The following is a 14,297-nucleotide window of genomic DNA, read 5'->3' on the forward strand; positions in this document are numbered from 1 at the left end:
GACATCATAAAACAAATCCGTATGAATTCAGCAGTTTAATCTAAGTCTTGTGAAGAGATTCGGTTGCTTTATATGATGAACAGATTTATTTTAGGCTTTTATTTACATATAAAAAATAAAAAAAAAACTCATTTTCATTTGAAATATATGAATTTGTGTTTCAAAGATTAACCAAAGTCTAATGGGTTTGGTACAACCTGAGAGTAAATGATGACATTTTTGGGTGAACTGTCCCTTTAAGAGTCCTAAAAATAGCTTCTGCTTATTTCTTTCTTCTATGGGGTGAAATCTGACCCAGACAAGCTTTTGATAGTGAAATTCACAATCAGCAATGCAACATTTTGTGCTAGAGAGAAAGCGAGAAAAAATAAAGAGGAAAAAGACAAAGCTATCAACCAGCTCTCAGCCAGAAAACAAGTTTAAATTTAGCATCCACGTGTGTGTGTGTGTGTGTGTGTGTGTGTGTGTGTGTGTGTGTGTGTGTGTGTGTGTGTAATGGTGCATGAACTATACAGGAATGCTCAGATCTCTTTACATTTTTCAGGGTCTCACTTAGGGATTCTGATGAGCTGGCACACTGAGAAATTAGAGAGAGGGATGCTGCATTCGCTCTTACCTCCTCCCTCTCTCTCTCTCTCTCTCTCAGGGGAGTCTGAGCAGAACGGTACAATCCTGCACACTGACTGCAGCTACTCTAACTGGCTATAAATAACTCAAGGTCATTTGCTCACCCCTTCTACACATGCACACGCCTCCCTCCAAATGTGTCTGTGCACAGACAAAAACTAGCACACAAGATATAGTAAATCCAGCACTAAATCAAATATGACATCAAATGGTTTCTATTTATGATGTAAAGTCATACTGCAAGTCTGTCTGGAACAGTGTTGTTATTGTCAACTAGTACATTAATCAATTCATCTATCCGTTCTCCATACCGCTTATCCTCTGTGGGGTCGCAGGAGAGCTGCCGCATTCACACATTCACAGTTTTTTTCCCAATTCACCAACAGATTATTCCATGTTTTGGGATTGTGAGAGAAACTGAAGCATCCGGAGGAAAACATGCAAACTCACTATTGACATTGTTGGATACACTTTATTTTAAGGTGTCTTTGTTACAGTGCAACTATACACTTAAGAGCCAAGTAATATTAATAATTAACAACATGTACTTGCTATAAAATTAGGGTCAGGGTTTGGTTTAGGGTTAGTTGCAAGTAAATATGCAGAATTAACTGTTATTAATACAGTAAGGGCATGTAACATGCAACAAGGACAAGGTAAAATAAAGTGTTAACAAATTATTTTTGGCAATTGAAAGGAAGCTGAAATAAATATTAGATAATACTAATACTAATAAGAAGAATTTATTAAAAATTAAAGCTATATAGAAGCATTAAAAAATACTAAAAATGAAAAATCACAAATTACTAAACTGCTGATTACTAAAACTTAAACACATATACACACACACGTACGCGTGTGTGTATATTAAAATAGATATTTTGTGAAAAAGAAAAATGTTAATTGATTTTACATTCTTTCATGACAACTATCCACATTTCCTCACCCAATTCTCATTACTATAATGCATCCAGATGTTTTAATGTTGAGGTTATCTGTAATTCTCATTATTCTAAATAATGGTCTTCATTACATTCTACATTCTACTGTAATTCAGTGATGATGTGAATCATCCAGTCCAGACAAAATGATTTTTATCATTAAAATCGACATGAATATTTTGTGATTCCGGGGTGAAACATGTTCCCGTTCATGTTCTTGACAGGTTTTATGAGATTTGACTTTTCAAAACGCTCAGTCATCACATTTCCAACTCGCACAGGAAGTGATACTCACCTCACCACCCACACAAGATTACTCTCCACACAACAGAAAAGCAAGCAGGAGAAGTCATCTTTAAGTCTCATGTTGATCATTTTATTATATATATTTATAATATGTACAGAGAAAGAGAAAACGAGATCAAACCCAGCTATGAAACAGCACCGGGATGAGCAAGCAAAAGGGGGGGATAGAGAAAGAGCGTGTATATTAGTCAGGGAAACTACTAAAGAACTGCTTGCCATTTTACCATCGCCGTGTCTTAATTCAAAAAAATGAGGTGTGCAAATGACATGGGTAAAAAGTAAAAATGAAAACGCACATTCATAAGCAACGACCCCCCTCCCCCCAACCCCATACCCTTCATCTTTCCTCTAACCCAACACATTACCACAAAACTCTAAATTCATAGATCAAAAAGACAGCAATCCATCTGAGAAAACAGAATGCATCCAAAAAAAGCACTTGTTTAGTGTGAATGAGCGCAGGGTTTAAATGAGACTTTCATATACTGCTTATTTTCACACAGATGTAACGCAGGATCCACGACGGACCCGTTTTTAAAAATCAAAGGAATGTTCCCAAACGCAGTTTCTGCAGTTGCCCCTTGCCCGTCCCTCCTTCCCAGCCATTGCACGCGCACCCATATCCCTGCTACTGCTCCCTCCAACCCGACGCTACCAGTTCACTTACAAAATAGTACAGGTAAATCCACCACACAACATTAGAGATGAGAATGTGCGGTTATGTTAGCATTAGCAGACGTTAGTGGTGTGAGAACAATTACACTGGCTCAGTGAGTGAAAGAGATCTAATGTCACGATGGCGAGACTATCCTAATTAAGACCGGGTGACGCACTAATACTAGTGAAGTTCACAAACTATCTACATTTTCTAGATCCACGTTGTACATGATAAAACAGCCAGATCAAAAACAGTCATCAGGCCAATCATTTGCAGTTTGCGGATAAGAGATCGAACCATGTGGAGGGGCTTTAGGTTGCCATGTAGGATCCCGTATGAACCTCTTGGATCGCCAAAGGCAACATCTCTGAATGACACCCTTATTTTGAGAAAGGTCCATCAGTAGGTAGATTGGAAAGCTATAATCTACGTCTACGAATATTTTTCATTAAAGAACATGGGAGGTCATATCCGGTCTCCAACGCTGGACCAGTCAATCCCAATACTCCTAGATGTAATACACAACTTTCCCACACAAACACACAGCACACTGAACCGGATCCACGGAACTACCACGCTTTCATTGGTGGCGAAATTAAGGCCCTTTACAAATATGCAAATATATTTACCGTATGTAAATAAACGCAAAGCACGCGCAATGCATGATGGACCATTTTTGGCAGCAGCGAGGACTACGGATTGGCTTTAATCGATGGTAAAAGGTTTCAAACCAAAGCCACAAAACTGCTGACCACAGGAGGAAGCGACCTCAACGCGAGTCAAGATGGTGTTCGTTCATTCGTTTTGAACCTGTGATGGGCGAACACTCAAAAGTAGCAGAGGTCGTTGAGGTAATAGAGGGAACAGTAGCTTTCATCGACCAACCTAAAGCCTAGAGCCCCGTAATCCTGATTATGAACAAAAAAACAACTCTATCCGTATCGTTCCCCAACCAACAATGTCATTGACAGCAGTAAGCCTTTGTACAAGCCTTCATTAGAAAAACAAAAACCTAAAAAAAAAAAAAAAAAAAAGAAAACAACAAAAACAAATCAGTCTTAAAAATCACCATAATAACAATAATATACTAGTAGGATGAGAACAAGTAGAGAATATTGCCGACTTTGTATGCGGTTGACTTCCTGTCGATTCAGCCTCAGAAGCCATGCTGTCGCCCACAAAACCTCATTCAAGTGACAATGTGTGAGAGAGATTTAGAAATACTAGAGAGATAGGTTAACTTTCTTAACGTAACCTCGCTAGTCGTTTAAAAGGAGGATTTGAGAATCGCCCCTAGATCTGCTCCCATTATAGACATCTATACATGGACACATGACTGTACCTAAGCTCCACTTTAAGTACAGGGGGGCGGGACTGTGGAAGTGGGCGGGGTTATTCATGTGCACGGGGAGGAAAAAGGGGTGAGGTGTCTTACAAAAGGGGATAATAATAAAAACAAGAAGACTAGGATGTCATAAATGAAGCCATAAGGCTGTTAGACGTTGGCTCTTAATGCAGTGGTTCCTCCCGTGAGAATGCTGTTTTTTTTTTGGTGTGTGTGTGTGAGAGAAAATGTGTTTGAGGGGGAAAGGGATGGTTTTGTGTGTGTGTGTGTGTGTGCGCTCAGGCTCTTCAACAGCAGCCGCCGCCAGACTGCCGCACAGGAGTGCTCTCGATCTTCAGGTTGGGCTTGTCTCCTCCAGTTGTGGCTCCAGGGCCCATGCGCTTCTTGATCTCGGCAGCCATGGTCATGAAGGCCTGCTCCACATTTGTGGCATTCTTAGCGCTCGTCTCAAGGAAGGGGATTGCTAAAGAGTCGGCAAATTCCTGGAAGGTAAAAAGAACCAGAGTGAGACACTTCAGAACGCTTTTTTATTTTGCCCAACCTCATGCTTGGCACTTCTGTAAAAAGGCCCATTCATACCAATAGCATTGGAATCACTTTCACAATGATTTTTTTTTTCCAGTTGATGAATGATAAACACCTTGGCAGCCAATCAGAATCCATCCTGCTTTAAAGAGCTTGAGCATTTAAAGTGGCAGACGACATAACTGCAGCTTACAATAAACAGAATGATAAAGTGCATTGGATGCTAATACAGTTATAGTTATCTTTATAGTTATTGTTCTTGATGTGAACAGGCCTTAAAGGCCCACTGAAGTGTATTCGGTGTGTTGGTGTAATTACCACTGAAACAGGAAGACAGGGTGGGGCATAGAGCAGCCCCTCCCCTTTTTTAAAATGGCCAATAGCATTTCATTTATATCACAGCTTGGTCAGAGCCGTTGAACTCAGCAAAACCACATTTGACACCCTTATGAAAGCCACAGTTTAATAGATTCCCCTTTTAGATGTAATATGAAACTGTTACTAACGCAACACCGTGATCATAATCATGCTTTATGTTGGTGCAGTGCACGATGTTATCTCTTCTACTCGTCAGTGCTGTTTCTAATGATGAGTCTGTCCGGAACTGACCATGTGCGCTACGGCGGTTTGCAAGACACTAACCCGGAACCAGACTTCATTCGCATATTTACACTGTCTGAATCGTTCCCTGTCCCCTATATAGTGCACTATGTGCCATTCACCATGTAGAAAATAGTAAATGTGTGAACAAGTGACCGATTTCAGCAGCAGCTTCAGCATCTATTTATAATGTAGGGGGCGGAGCTTCAGACAGAATCTAGAGAGCATTTGATTGGACAGAAAATCTGATGTGAAACTGAAGTGCAGTGATGTCTCTAAAATCATCCATATTGGCAGAAGTGAGAGACTAAATTTGAAATGCTTATCTTCTAAATGGAAATTGTCACTAGGCTAACATTCATACTAAAAGTCAAAAAACTTGCATTTTGATTTCACAAGGACTAGCGCTAACGTCGCCAGCCAGAGCCGGCATTTTTGATAATATTCACAGCAAAGTTTTCATGCAACATTTCATTAAGTAACATTAAGCAGTTTTGATTTATATGCTATTGAATGTTTGATGATCGCTTTAGCTTACATGCGCGTAAGCTATGCTTCTATTGCTTCTTCACTTGTTTTTTTATCCAAAGATTCTGTACTCTTTCAGAAGATGCGCAACGACGCCCCCTAACGTATAACAGTGATTTCCGGAAAATTCTGTCAACGGTAGGGACAAAGTAAATTGTCAAAAAGCTTTACCGACTGTATTCAAGACTGTTGATAAAGTTTTTGTTCTGAAGAAAATTTGAGTAGTTTATGCCTGTTCATAATTTCCCACCATAAAGTGTTGTAAGTGGTTGCGAGGGTGTTGCTATGCTGATGCTAAAATGTTCTGAGTGGCTGTTCATGCATTGCCATGCTGTTGCTAGGGAGTTCTGGTTGGTTGCTAGATGGTTACTTACTGGCCAAAGCCAAAATGGGCTCACTGCCAAGTCTTCATGATATTCTGGCCTCTAAACAAGTCTGGTTCCCTCTTTCAGTGCAGGGCTATGGGATTTTTTGGCCTGTTTTTATCTGCTACCAGGTAAAGGCATAAATCAGAGCGCTGAGAACAAGCCCCACAATTTGACATATAATTCATGTTCGCAAAACAAGTGGTGCAAGACGGGTAAAACATTAGGTTGGGGGTTTATTCAAATCTCCAACCGTTAGCATGAAGATCAGGATTAGTGATGGAAAGTATTATGCAACCAATGTCACAAAAATGGGAAGCAATTGGACTTGTAATGTCCACTAGTTTTGATAAAAAAGGGAACAGAGATTCAAACTCAGCCACTAACACAGATTAAACATGTCTATTTCGATGCATTAGTACCTTGGCTGTTGTGTAGTCCACTACTTTCTTGGTGGTGAGATCACATTTGTTCCCCACCAGAAGCTTGTTGACATTCTCGCTTGCGTAGCGGTCTATTTCCTGTAGCCACTGTTTCACATTGTTATACGATTCCTTTAGAGAGAGCAGGACACAGAAAATTATTTTCAATTTCAACTGAAAGGTCGATACCGAAAGGTATGTGATGATAAAGCAATGTTGTTATTGTTAACTAACTAACTAACTAACTTTAACATAATAAGTTTAAGTTAAGGTACTAAAATTACTAAAAATGAAACCTATACATACATACACACACACACACACACATTATATATATATATATATATATATATATATATTAGTATATAAACTAATAAAAATGACAAAAGCACATACAAATATACTAAAACTTTAAGAATAAAAAGAAAACATAAAAATAAAAGAATAGAAAATATTAACAAGTATTTGAATAGTACATAAATGATACTAAACTAACACTGGTGTATTAACACAAATTTGACAAGCAGGTCATCAAGTAAGAGAAGTTTTCTGAGGATGACATCAGCACAGTTTGCACAGTTTTTATAGATGTCACAACATCAGATTTTTTCACTGCACTGTTATCGTAGCCAAAAGAATTCACAATAATATATCGCGATATCTATAGAAATTTTGAAAAAAAGATCATCCGGCGTCGAGTATGAATGAAGAGTTTAGCTCTCCAAAAAGCTCACATCGCCCTATTTTGGGTAAAAATAGAAAAAACACTGCTCTCTAAAAATATTTGTCCGAATGAGCACACGAAAAGCCCTGAGGGGTGTAAATATAATAAAACACAGAAAGGCGTCAGCAGTTAACGGTTAATGTAACATTTCCTGTTTCAGGACTAGCAAAATAATGGTAAACTTACTCTCTGTACAGTGGCCAAGATAACAGAGACAGAGACGGGGGAACAGTTTGGTGGTATTGCCTCGTTTAGCGCTCGCTGTTGATCGGCAAGTCCTGCATACTCGGGTGATTAATGAGTCATTTTCACGGAACCAAAAAAACTTCCACATTGGCGAGCCATAACTTTCTTGGAGTGCCGGTAGAGCGTCTCATCTGTCATATCCGAAGACGTGCTTTTACGCGGCAGTAGCAGCTGCACACTGAGACTGCTTGTGTTTTATGACAGGTGGCAACCAGCCTTATGCCTGGGGCAGATTACACGATTTTGTTAGGATAGTCACTGTGTCAAATTATGCGATTTTTCCTTAAATCTTGCCGTGGACAAGAAACATGTCAGACTACACGTTGCTTTCCAACCAGTCATCACATGCTGTCTCACACGCACACATATATAAACACACACACTCACTCACTCACACAAACTCACTCACTCACACAAACTCACTCACTCACACAAACTCACTCACTCACACAAACTCACTCACTCACACAAACTCACTCACTCACACAAACTCACTCACTCACACAAACTCACTCACTCACTCACACAAACTCACTCACACAAACTCACTCACACAAACTCACTCACACAAACTCACTCACACAAACTCACTCACACAAACTCACTCACACAAACTCACTCACACAAACTCACTCACACAAACTCACTCACACACACAAACTCACACACACAAACTCACTCACTCTTTTATTGTGATGTTGTGAAGCATCGCAGACGCAACCTCGGTTGTCGCCCACTATGACACACTATACGAGATGAAACGATCAAATTTTGCGTCGTTGTCGTTTAAGAATCCCCACGACACCCTACGTCAAACGGATCGTGCCAAAATCGGGCTAAAATCACGTAATCTGAACCATGCATTAGGGTGCTATACCAACACCTCCTGTACGTTGTGAAGTCAACCAGATACTGGCGCTTGATAATTTACATGCCACATTATCATACGTGTATTATTCATTTGAAATATTACGGTTATCGCCAATACCGGTATATTGCCTCTGGCTTGCTTAGTTGGGGACATTTAATATTCAGCAATATTATTGATCTGACTGCACTGACGCTGCTGTATGAGAACTGAAATGAGCTGGACGATGACATCTTTTTTTTGCAGAAAAATTCTTTATGGATGAAATGAACTAATTTGATGATCTTTACAAAGGAACTGAATCAACACAGAACCGACTTCAGATGAACAACAGCCGAAATGCATAATTTTCCTGTCATCGCTGTAAAGCTGCTCTGAAACGATCTGTATTGTATAAAGCGCTGTATAAACAAAGGTGAGTTGACTGACGACACCCCTAATTAACACGATAGAGATATTTTCATTTTTTAAATATCACGGTTATCGTCAATACCGGTATATCGCAACACCACTATAGACTACAGCAATTCATTATTGATTCTGTTGCAAAGTGTGCCTTGTTAAATTTGGGACAAATAAGGAAGGAGAACATCTGATGATGTCTCACCTGATCCGTGACATCATAAACCACAATGATACCGTGAGCCCCTCGATAGTAACTGGAGGTGATGGTTCGAAATCGTTCTTGCCCTGCAGTGTCCCACTATGAGAGAGAAAGAAAAAACAAAGAAAAGAAGATCATTTATAGTAATGTCAAACCATGCATGTTTCTATTAAAGCATTTGGCCCCATTCTCACATGTACAATGTAACGAGTTTCTAGATTTGTCTATTGTCCCAAGAAACAAGGTCATCATAATGTACTGGTGTGCATACTAGTGACTGTCACGCTGTTGCAGAACCTGTGAAAAATTACTATTCAGTGTGTAATTTATGGACTTACAATCTGTAGCTTAATGGTTTTGCCATCAAGTTCAATGGTGCGGATCTTGAAGTCCACGCCTATGGTGCTGATGTAGCTCTCGGTGTATGTGTCATCCTGCAGGATCAAAACACACACAGAAAGGAGAATGAAAACTAATATGTGCACTGTGCCTATTTACATTTGTGGATATAAATAATCTCCTATAAATACATAAGCATTCGTAAACTGCATGACTTCCACTGATCTTTTTAATTGATGTTAACAAGCCATCTGTGCCTTTACTCACAGCAAATCTCAACAGAAGACACGACTTTCCAACTCCAGAGTCACCGATGAGGAGAAGTTTGAACAGGTAGTCGCTAAAATGGAGAAACACAATAGCAGTTTATTAAAATGCATCAACAGGAATATATACAATTTCAGTTTCATTATGACATTCACCAGTCAGATGAGTTACCATCACATTACTGACCTTATTCACAGCAGCGCCATCTTTGATTTTTAACGGGAATGAAAGCGAGGCGGTGAGGGATAGACATATCTCTTCAGTGGGTTGTACTGTTATTTCATGAGTTTTTGGATTGTTCTGCAGATGAAATATCTTTACAAGACATTTCAGTAGAGAAAAAAATCCCAGACAACATGAAGTGTGGAAAATTATAAGTGATCTAGGAGCTTTATATTACAGCTTTATTGCAGCGGCTATCCCTCACAGCCTCGCTTCATACCTGTCATGGCGCTGCTCTGAATAAGGTCTAAAAACACGTCACGTTTTATTGCATCACTACAGTACAGTGTTACTTTAGTATTATTTGTATTATTAAATATTTTTGCATTATTTTACTATTATAATATTTGTTTTATGTTTTATAATTTTCAGATTTTATTTGAAAGTTTTTGTAATTTTGTTATGCTTTTTTATTTTTATATATTTCTATTTCGTTTTCATTTATTTATTTATTTTTTATTTCAGTTTTAGTTACTGTAGAACGTCAACTTATTTCAGTTAATTCGGTTTCAATTCTAAATTGCTTACATTGTTTAAATGAACTTTTTTTTCATCAAATTTTAATTCATTTACTTTTCACTATTTCAGTTAATTTGGTTTCAAACTATTCTATTTTTACTTTTTCATGGGGTTTTTTTCCATCTAATATCTGTTTTATTTCAGCTTCATTTAAATTATCGAAAACAATTCACAATACTTTTACTTTTCATTATCAATGCCAACAATGCTACAGTAGTTACATTACTGATGATAGCCTAATTACACATGACAGATCTAACAGGTTGTTCAGCTCATGTGAATATTTAACTAATTCTCTTCTTGCACACACACAGTAAGACCAACAGCAAATATATTTGTATTGTCAAGAGTTAACGTGTGAAAACGGACTTTTAGGAATGGTGTTAGTCCTGTTATGTTAAAATATTAACGACACTACATCTCATAGTATTGAAATAAACATATAGCACACCGCATCTGGCTCTCAACTGATATAATAAATAGGTGCCATATTAATATGGCTATAATGTTAACTGGTTTGAAGAGACAACTACATCAGATTACAAGTTGCAAAATCAACTCCCATTTCCAAGAACTGATGGTGAGGAAGGTTCAAAACAAAATCAGCATAAACAAAGTATCCAGCAGCTCAAAATACAGCTGAGAGAATCTATTTCCAACGATGACACAGTCTGTCGCAATGGTTTCTGAGTTCAAGTACTAACATTAGACGAGCTGACAAAACGCTTCATCACGTGAAGCAATCTTAACTGAGTCTAGGTCAAGAGGAAAACAAGGTACAAACAATGAGAAAAACCTTAATCTCAGACAAGAAAAGCATTTATTTTAGTGTTTTAACAACTGAATTTTAAAGCACTCTGGCAATAAAAACAAACTGGATAGTAGTGGGCTTTCAAATGACAATGGCCAGTGATGATCCAGATATATCTTGATATAGGCTAATACAATTTAAATATAGACTTTTACAAATTAAGGCAAACTGGAATGTACTTATTAACATTGTAAAGTGTATTAACTTTGCCATTCACAAAACGGAAAGGAAGTGAAATTGTTTGAGAACCCTGACAGGGTCAACATCGGCTCAACCAATGGGCGGGGACTATCCGTTTAACTGACCAATGGCACGAGCTTGATGCAGGGACTCTCTGTTTAACTGACCAATGGCAAACAGGGGAGTGTTGGAAACATGTTTGTGTTCTTTGTTGCCAGTGAATTAGCATTTGAAATACTGCTGATGGATATGGAGAGCAAGCAATACATTTCGGTTTTTCCATGCAATATTCATAATTAACGTAACTTCAATTCATAACACGTCTTCATTTATACAGACCAGTGAGTTGACCACATGCTATACTAAGAAATCAGGAACAATACGAAGCGTATCCTCCTCATGACCTCTTCCAGCTGTAACGCTGACTTTCAGTTCACAGGCCTAATGAACAGCACATGACTCGCAATGACAAGCTCGAGTCGTGTATGCTTCAAAACACCATAATTATGCGCTCATATGCAAGATACATTTTGACAGCTGGATTCAGCCTCACTACAAACTAATGACGTCACTCCGTCGCAACGCAACACACCAAAAATGACGTCACGCAGTACGGCAAATGCCGAAATTACGTGCGATAAACACCAAATAGCGACGTTTTTTTTCATTTAAGACGTTTAATAATGAACAATATCGTCATTTAGAGTAAGCAACTTTCTAAATAGAGGCTTTAAATGAGTAAACGTCCTCTGAAATCGCAGTTAAAACACCGGACGTTGTTAGCCGTTTAGGCTAGACAAAGCTAACGTACTCGCACTGATTATACAAACACTGACATCCGCAACACACGACTAGGCGTCAAATACTCACTATTCTGGATTCATGGTGTGTTTGTGTCGTTGTCGTTGTGTTCAGCAGGAGATCGGACTCTTTCCTCTGCGAGCGGACGCGATAATGATGAAGAGGATGACTTGTACGTCTGGAATACCGAGAAACCGGGGCCGCTTTCTCTGATTTACCCCCTCCAATCACACCTCAACACTGTCTTCTCGTTTGATTCAGTCACTTGACGGACATTACTGGACATATAACGCAAAACACTGTTATTTTGTTCTGCTTTCTTCCTTCCTTCCGATCTGCCCCTCGCTCGCAGTACAAGATGGCTGCGCAGGTGCGGCAGTGACATCAGATGACGTGGCATCACGGACTGATCTCGAAGACACAACCCAGAGATTCAAGATATTCTGGAAATATTTCAACTTGGATTTTTTTTTTATTATTATTATTATTTTTTTATTACATATGATTACATTTCTAAATTCCCCACATCATTAGGTGCTGTATCATATTATTTTCATATTTTCACCTCAAACATTAATGACCTTTTATTATTTTAAGTTTTTTTCAGAAGTGGACACCTTTTATTCTCAACTCCATAGCGAGAAAAATTTTTTTTAAAAGGATTTTACACAAAACTTGTAAAAAAAAAAGCATCTACCTACTGCTGATGTGTCCCTCATAAAAATGCAATGACTTCAAATGTAACATTTATGCTAATTTTCATTAGCGACTGAAGTTAAAAATAGACAAATTGTGTGTCTGTCGTCTCTTTATTTTTGTTTAACCCTCTAAGCCCCTTCATTTCTGGGTCACACTTGATACCTTTGTGCTCAAAAGTGACGGACGCCTTTTATCCCCAGGAAAATCAATGCAATATATTTTTGTTCAGTAATATTTATTGATTATTATTTAGAATTTTGAGGGGATTTTATGGTGCCATGCAATATTTATAAAATTGTATGAGCTATTTTTTTTCCCATTAAAATGTATTTTTTTTATGTTTATTTTTTCAAAAATGCAATGCGTTTTTTGTTTTGTTTTTTTTTAGTTAGAATAGTGCCATCTGAAGGCGCTAAAAATGAGCGCTTATATAAATAAATAGTTAAAAAATAAAATGTAAAAATTTCTTATTTTTACTAGGTTTTGCATTTAGATATATATTTAGACATTCTAAAAGACTACTTTTTGTCAAGGTTTACATATTTTTTGTTAGATAAGCATCAGATTTTGCATTATGATTACAATCAAACATTACAATTCTGTTACAAAGGAAAGAAATGGAAAGCATTTTTTGTTACTCAGTATTTGACTGATAATTAAATATCTAACAAAATGAGGAATGGATAGCGATGATTCAAAACACTTTATACAATCATTTTGCAATTAAAATGTAATTTTTGTAAAAATTGTTGATTTTATTTTACACATTTGCAAGATCATGCTCTGTTACAATTTAACAGAGTCTGCTCTGTCTATTTTACACGTAAAATGTTTTGGAGATTAACCCCTTCATTGCTGTATGTTTTTTTTTTTTTTTTTGTCTGTTATTTTGTATCATGGCTGATTAGCAGTTTGTACCACTAAACGATTCTCTGAGTTTTTGTATTTTTTCGTATTTCTCATTCATTTTCTGTCTGTCATTTTTGACCTTGAATGTACCAAGTGTTACTTTTTATTTATTTATTTATTTCCTAATCAAGTCAATGTCATAGCTAATGCGACAAAAGGTACTAAATGTCATCCCATTCCGATGAAGCAAAACAAATTCCATTAATTTCCCCTTTTTTTTGACCGCAAAGTGTTACTTCTTATTTTTCATGATTCTCCTGCAATTCTGAATTGACAACTAAAGAAAATAACATGTACTTTATAGGTTTGACAAAATGTTAACTCCTGCAATCTAATTAAAATTACTTTAATGATTTTTTAAAATCGTAATGCCTGATTCAATAACTCGCTAATAAAGACTTAATAAATGGTTTCATAAATGGATGAATCAGTGATTTTGAACAAATCTCTTAAATGAATGATTAACTAAATCAAACATTTAAACAAACATTTGTTCAGAAGTCTTGTCGCCACCTACTGGTCTAACGATGTAAACAATCTTGATTTGAAGCACCAAGTTACTTTCAAAAGATGATTTACTCCATTTTTTTTTCTCAACATCAGTGTTTCTATCAAAACTATAAACAAGTAAGATAGAAGTTATGATACTGTGTGTTTGAAAAGACGGTTTGTGAAGCCGTTTCAAGACAACTGCTCTCTCAGGTTCAACAGCAGCACCAACACAGATCTCAATGTTCGCTGTGATCGTACTTGTCAAAAAAATAAAAAAAATTAAATCATATTCTTTAAAG

At 37.4% G+C, this 14,297-nt stretch overlaps 1 protein-coding gene across 1 annotated transcript; it reads right to left on the reverse strand.

Annotated features, from left to right (window-relative positions):
• Window positions 1–1,922: 1,922 nt before the first annotated feature.
• Window positions 1,923–12,284, reverse strand: rab1ba (zRAB1B, member RAS oncogene family a). Its single transcript, XM_084108067.1, has 6 exons — window positions 11,968–12,284; window positions 9,366–9,438; window positions 9,098–9,193; window positions 8,763–8,858; window positions 6,318–6,449; window positions 1,923–4,359 (listed from the first exon to the last, which is right to left on the reverse strand). Exons 1-6 carry the CDS (start codon window positions 11,979–11,981, stop codon window positions 4,165–4,167), a joined length of 606 nt encoding a protein of 201 aa, XP_083964193.1. The 5' UTR covers window positions 11,982–12,284; the 3' UTR covers window positions 1,923–4,164.
• Window positions 12,285–14,297: the final 2,013 nt, after the last annotated feature.

Source organism: Abramis brama (assembly GCF_963993115.1).
Source record: "Abramis brama genome assembly, chromosome: 3".
In the NCBI taxonomy this organism is placed as follows: Eukaryota; Metazoa; Chordata; class Actinopteri; order Cypriniformes; family Leuciscidae; genus Abramis; species Abramis brama.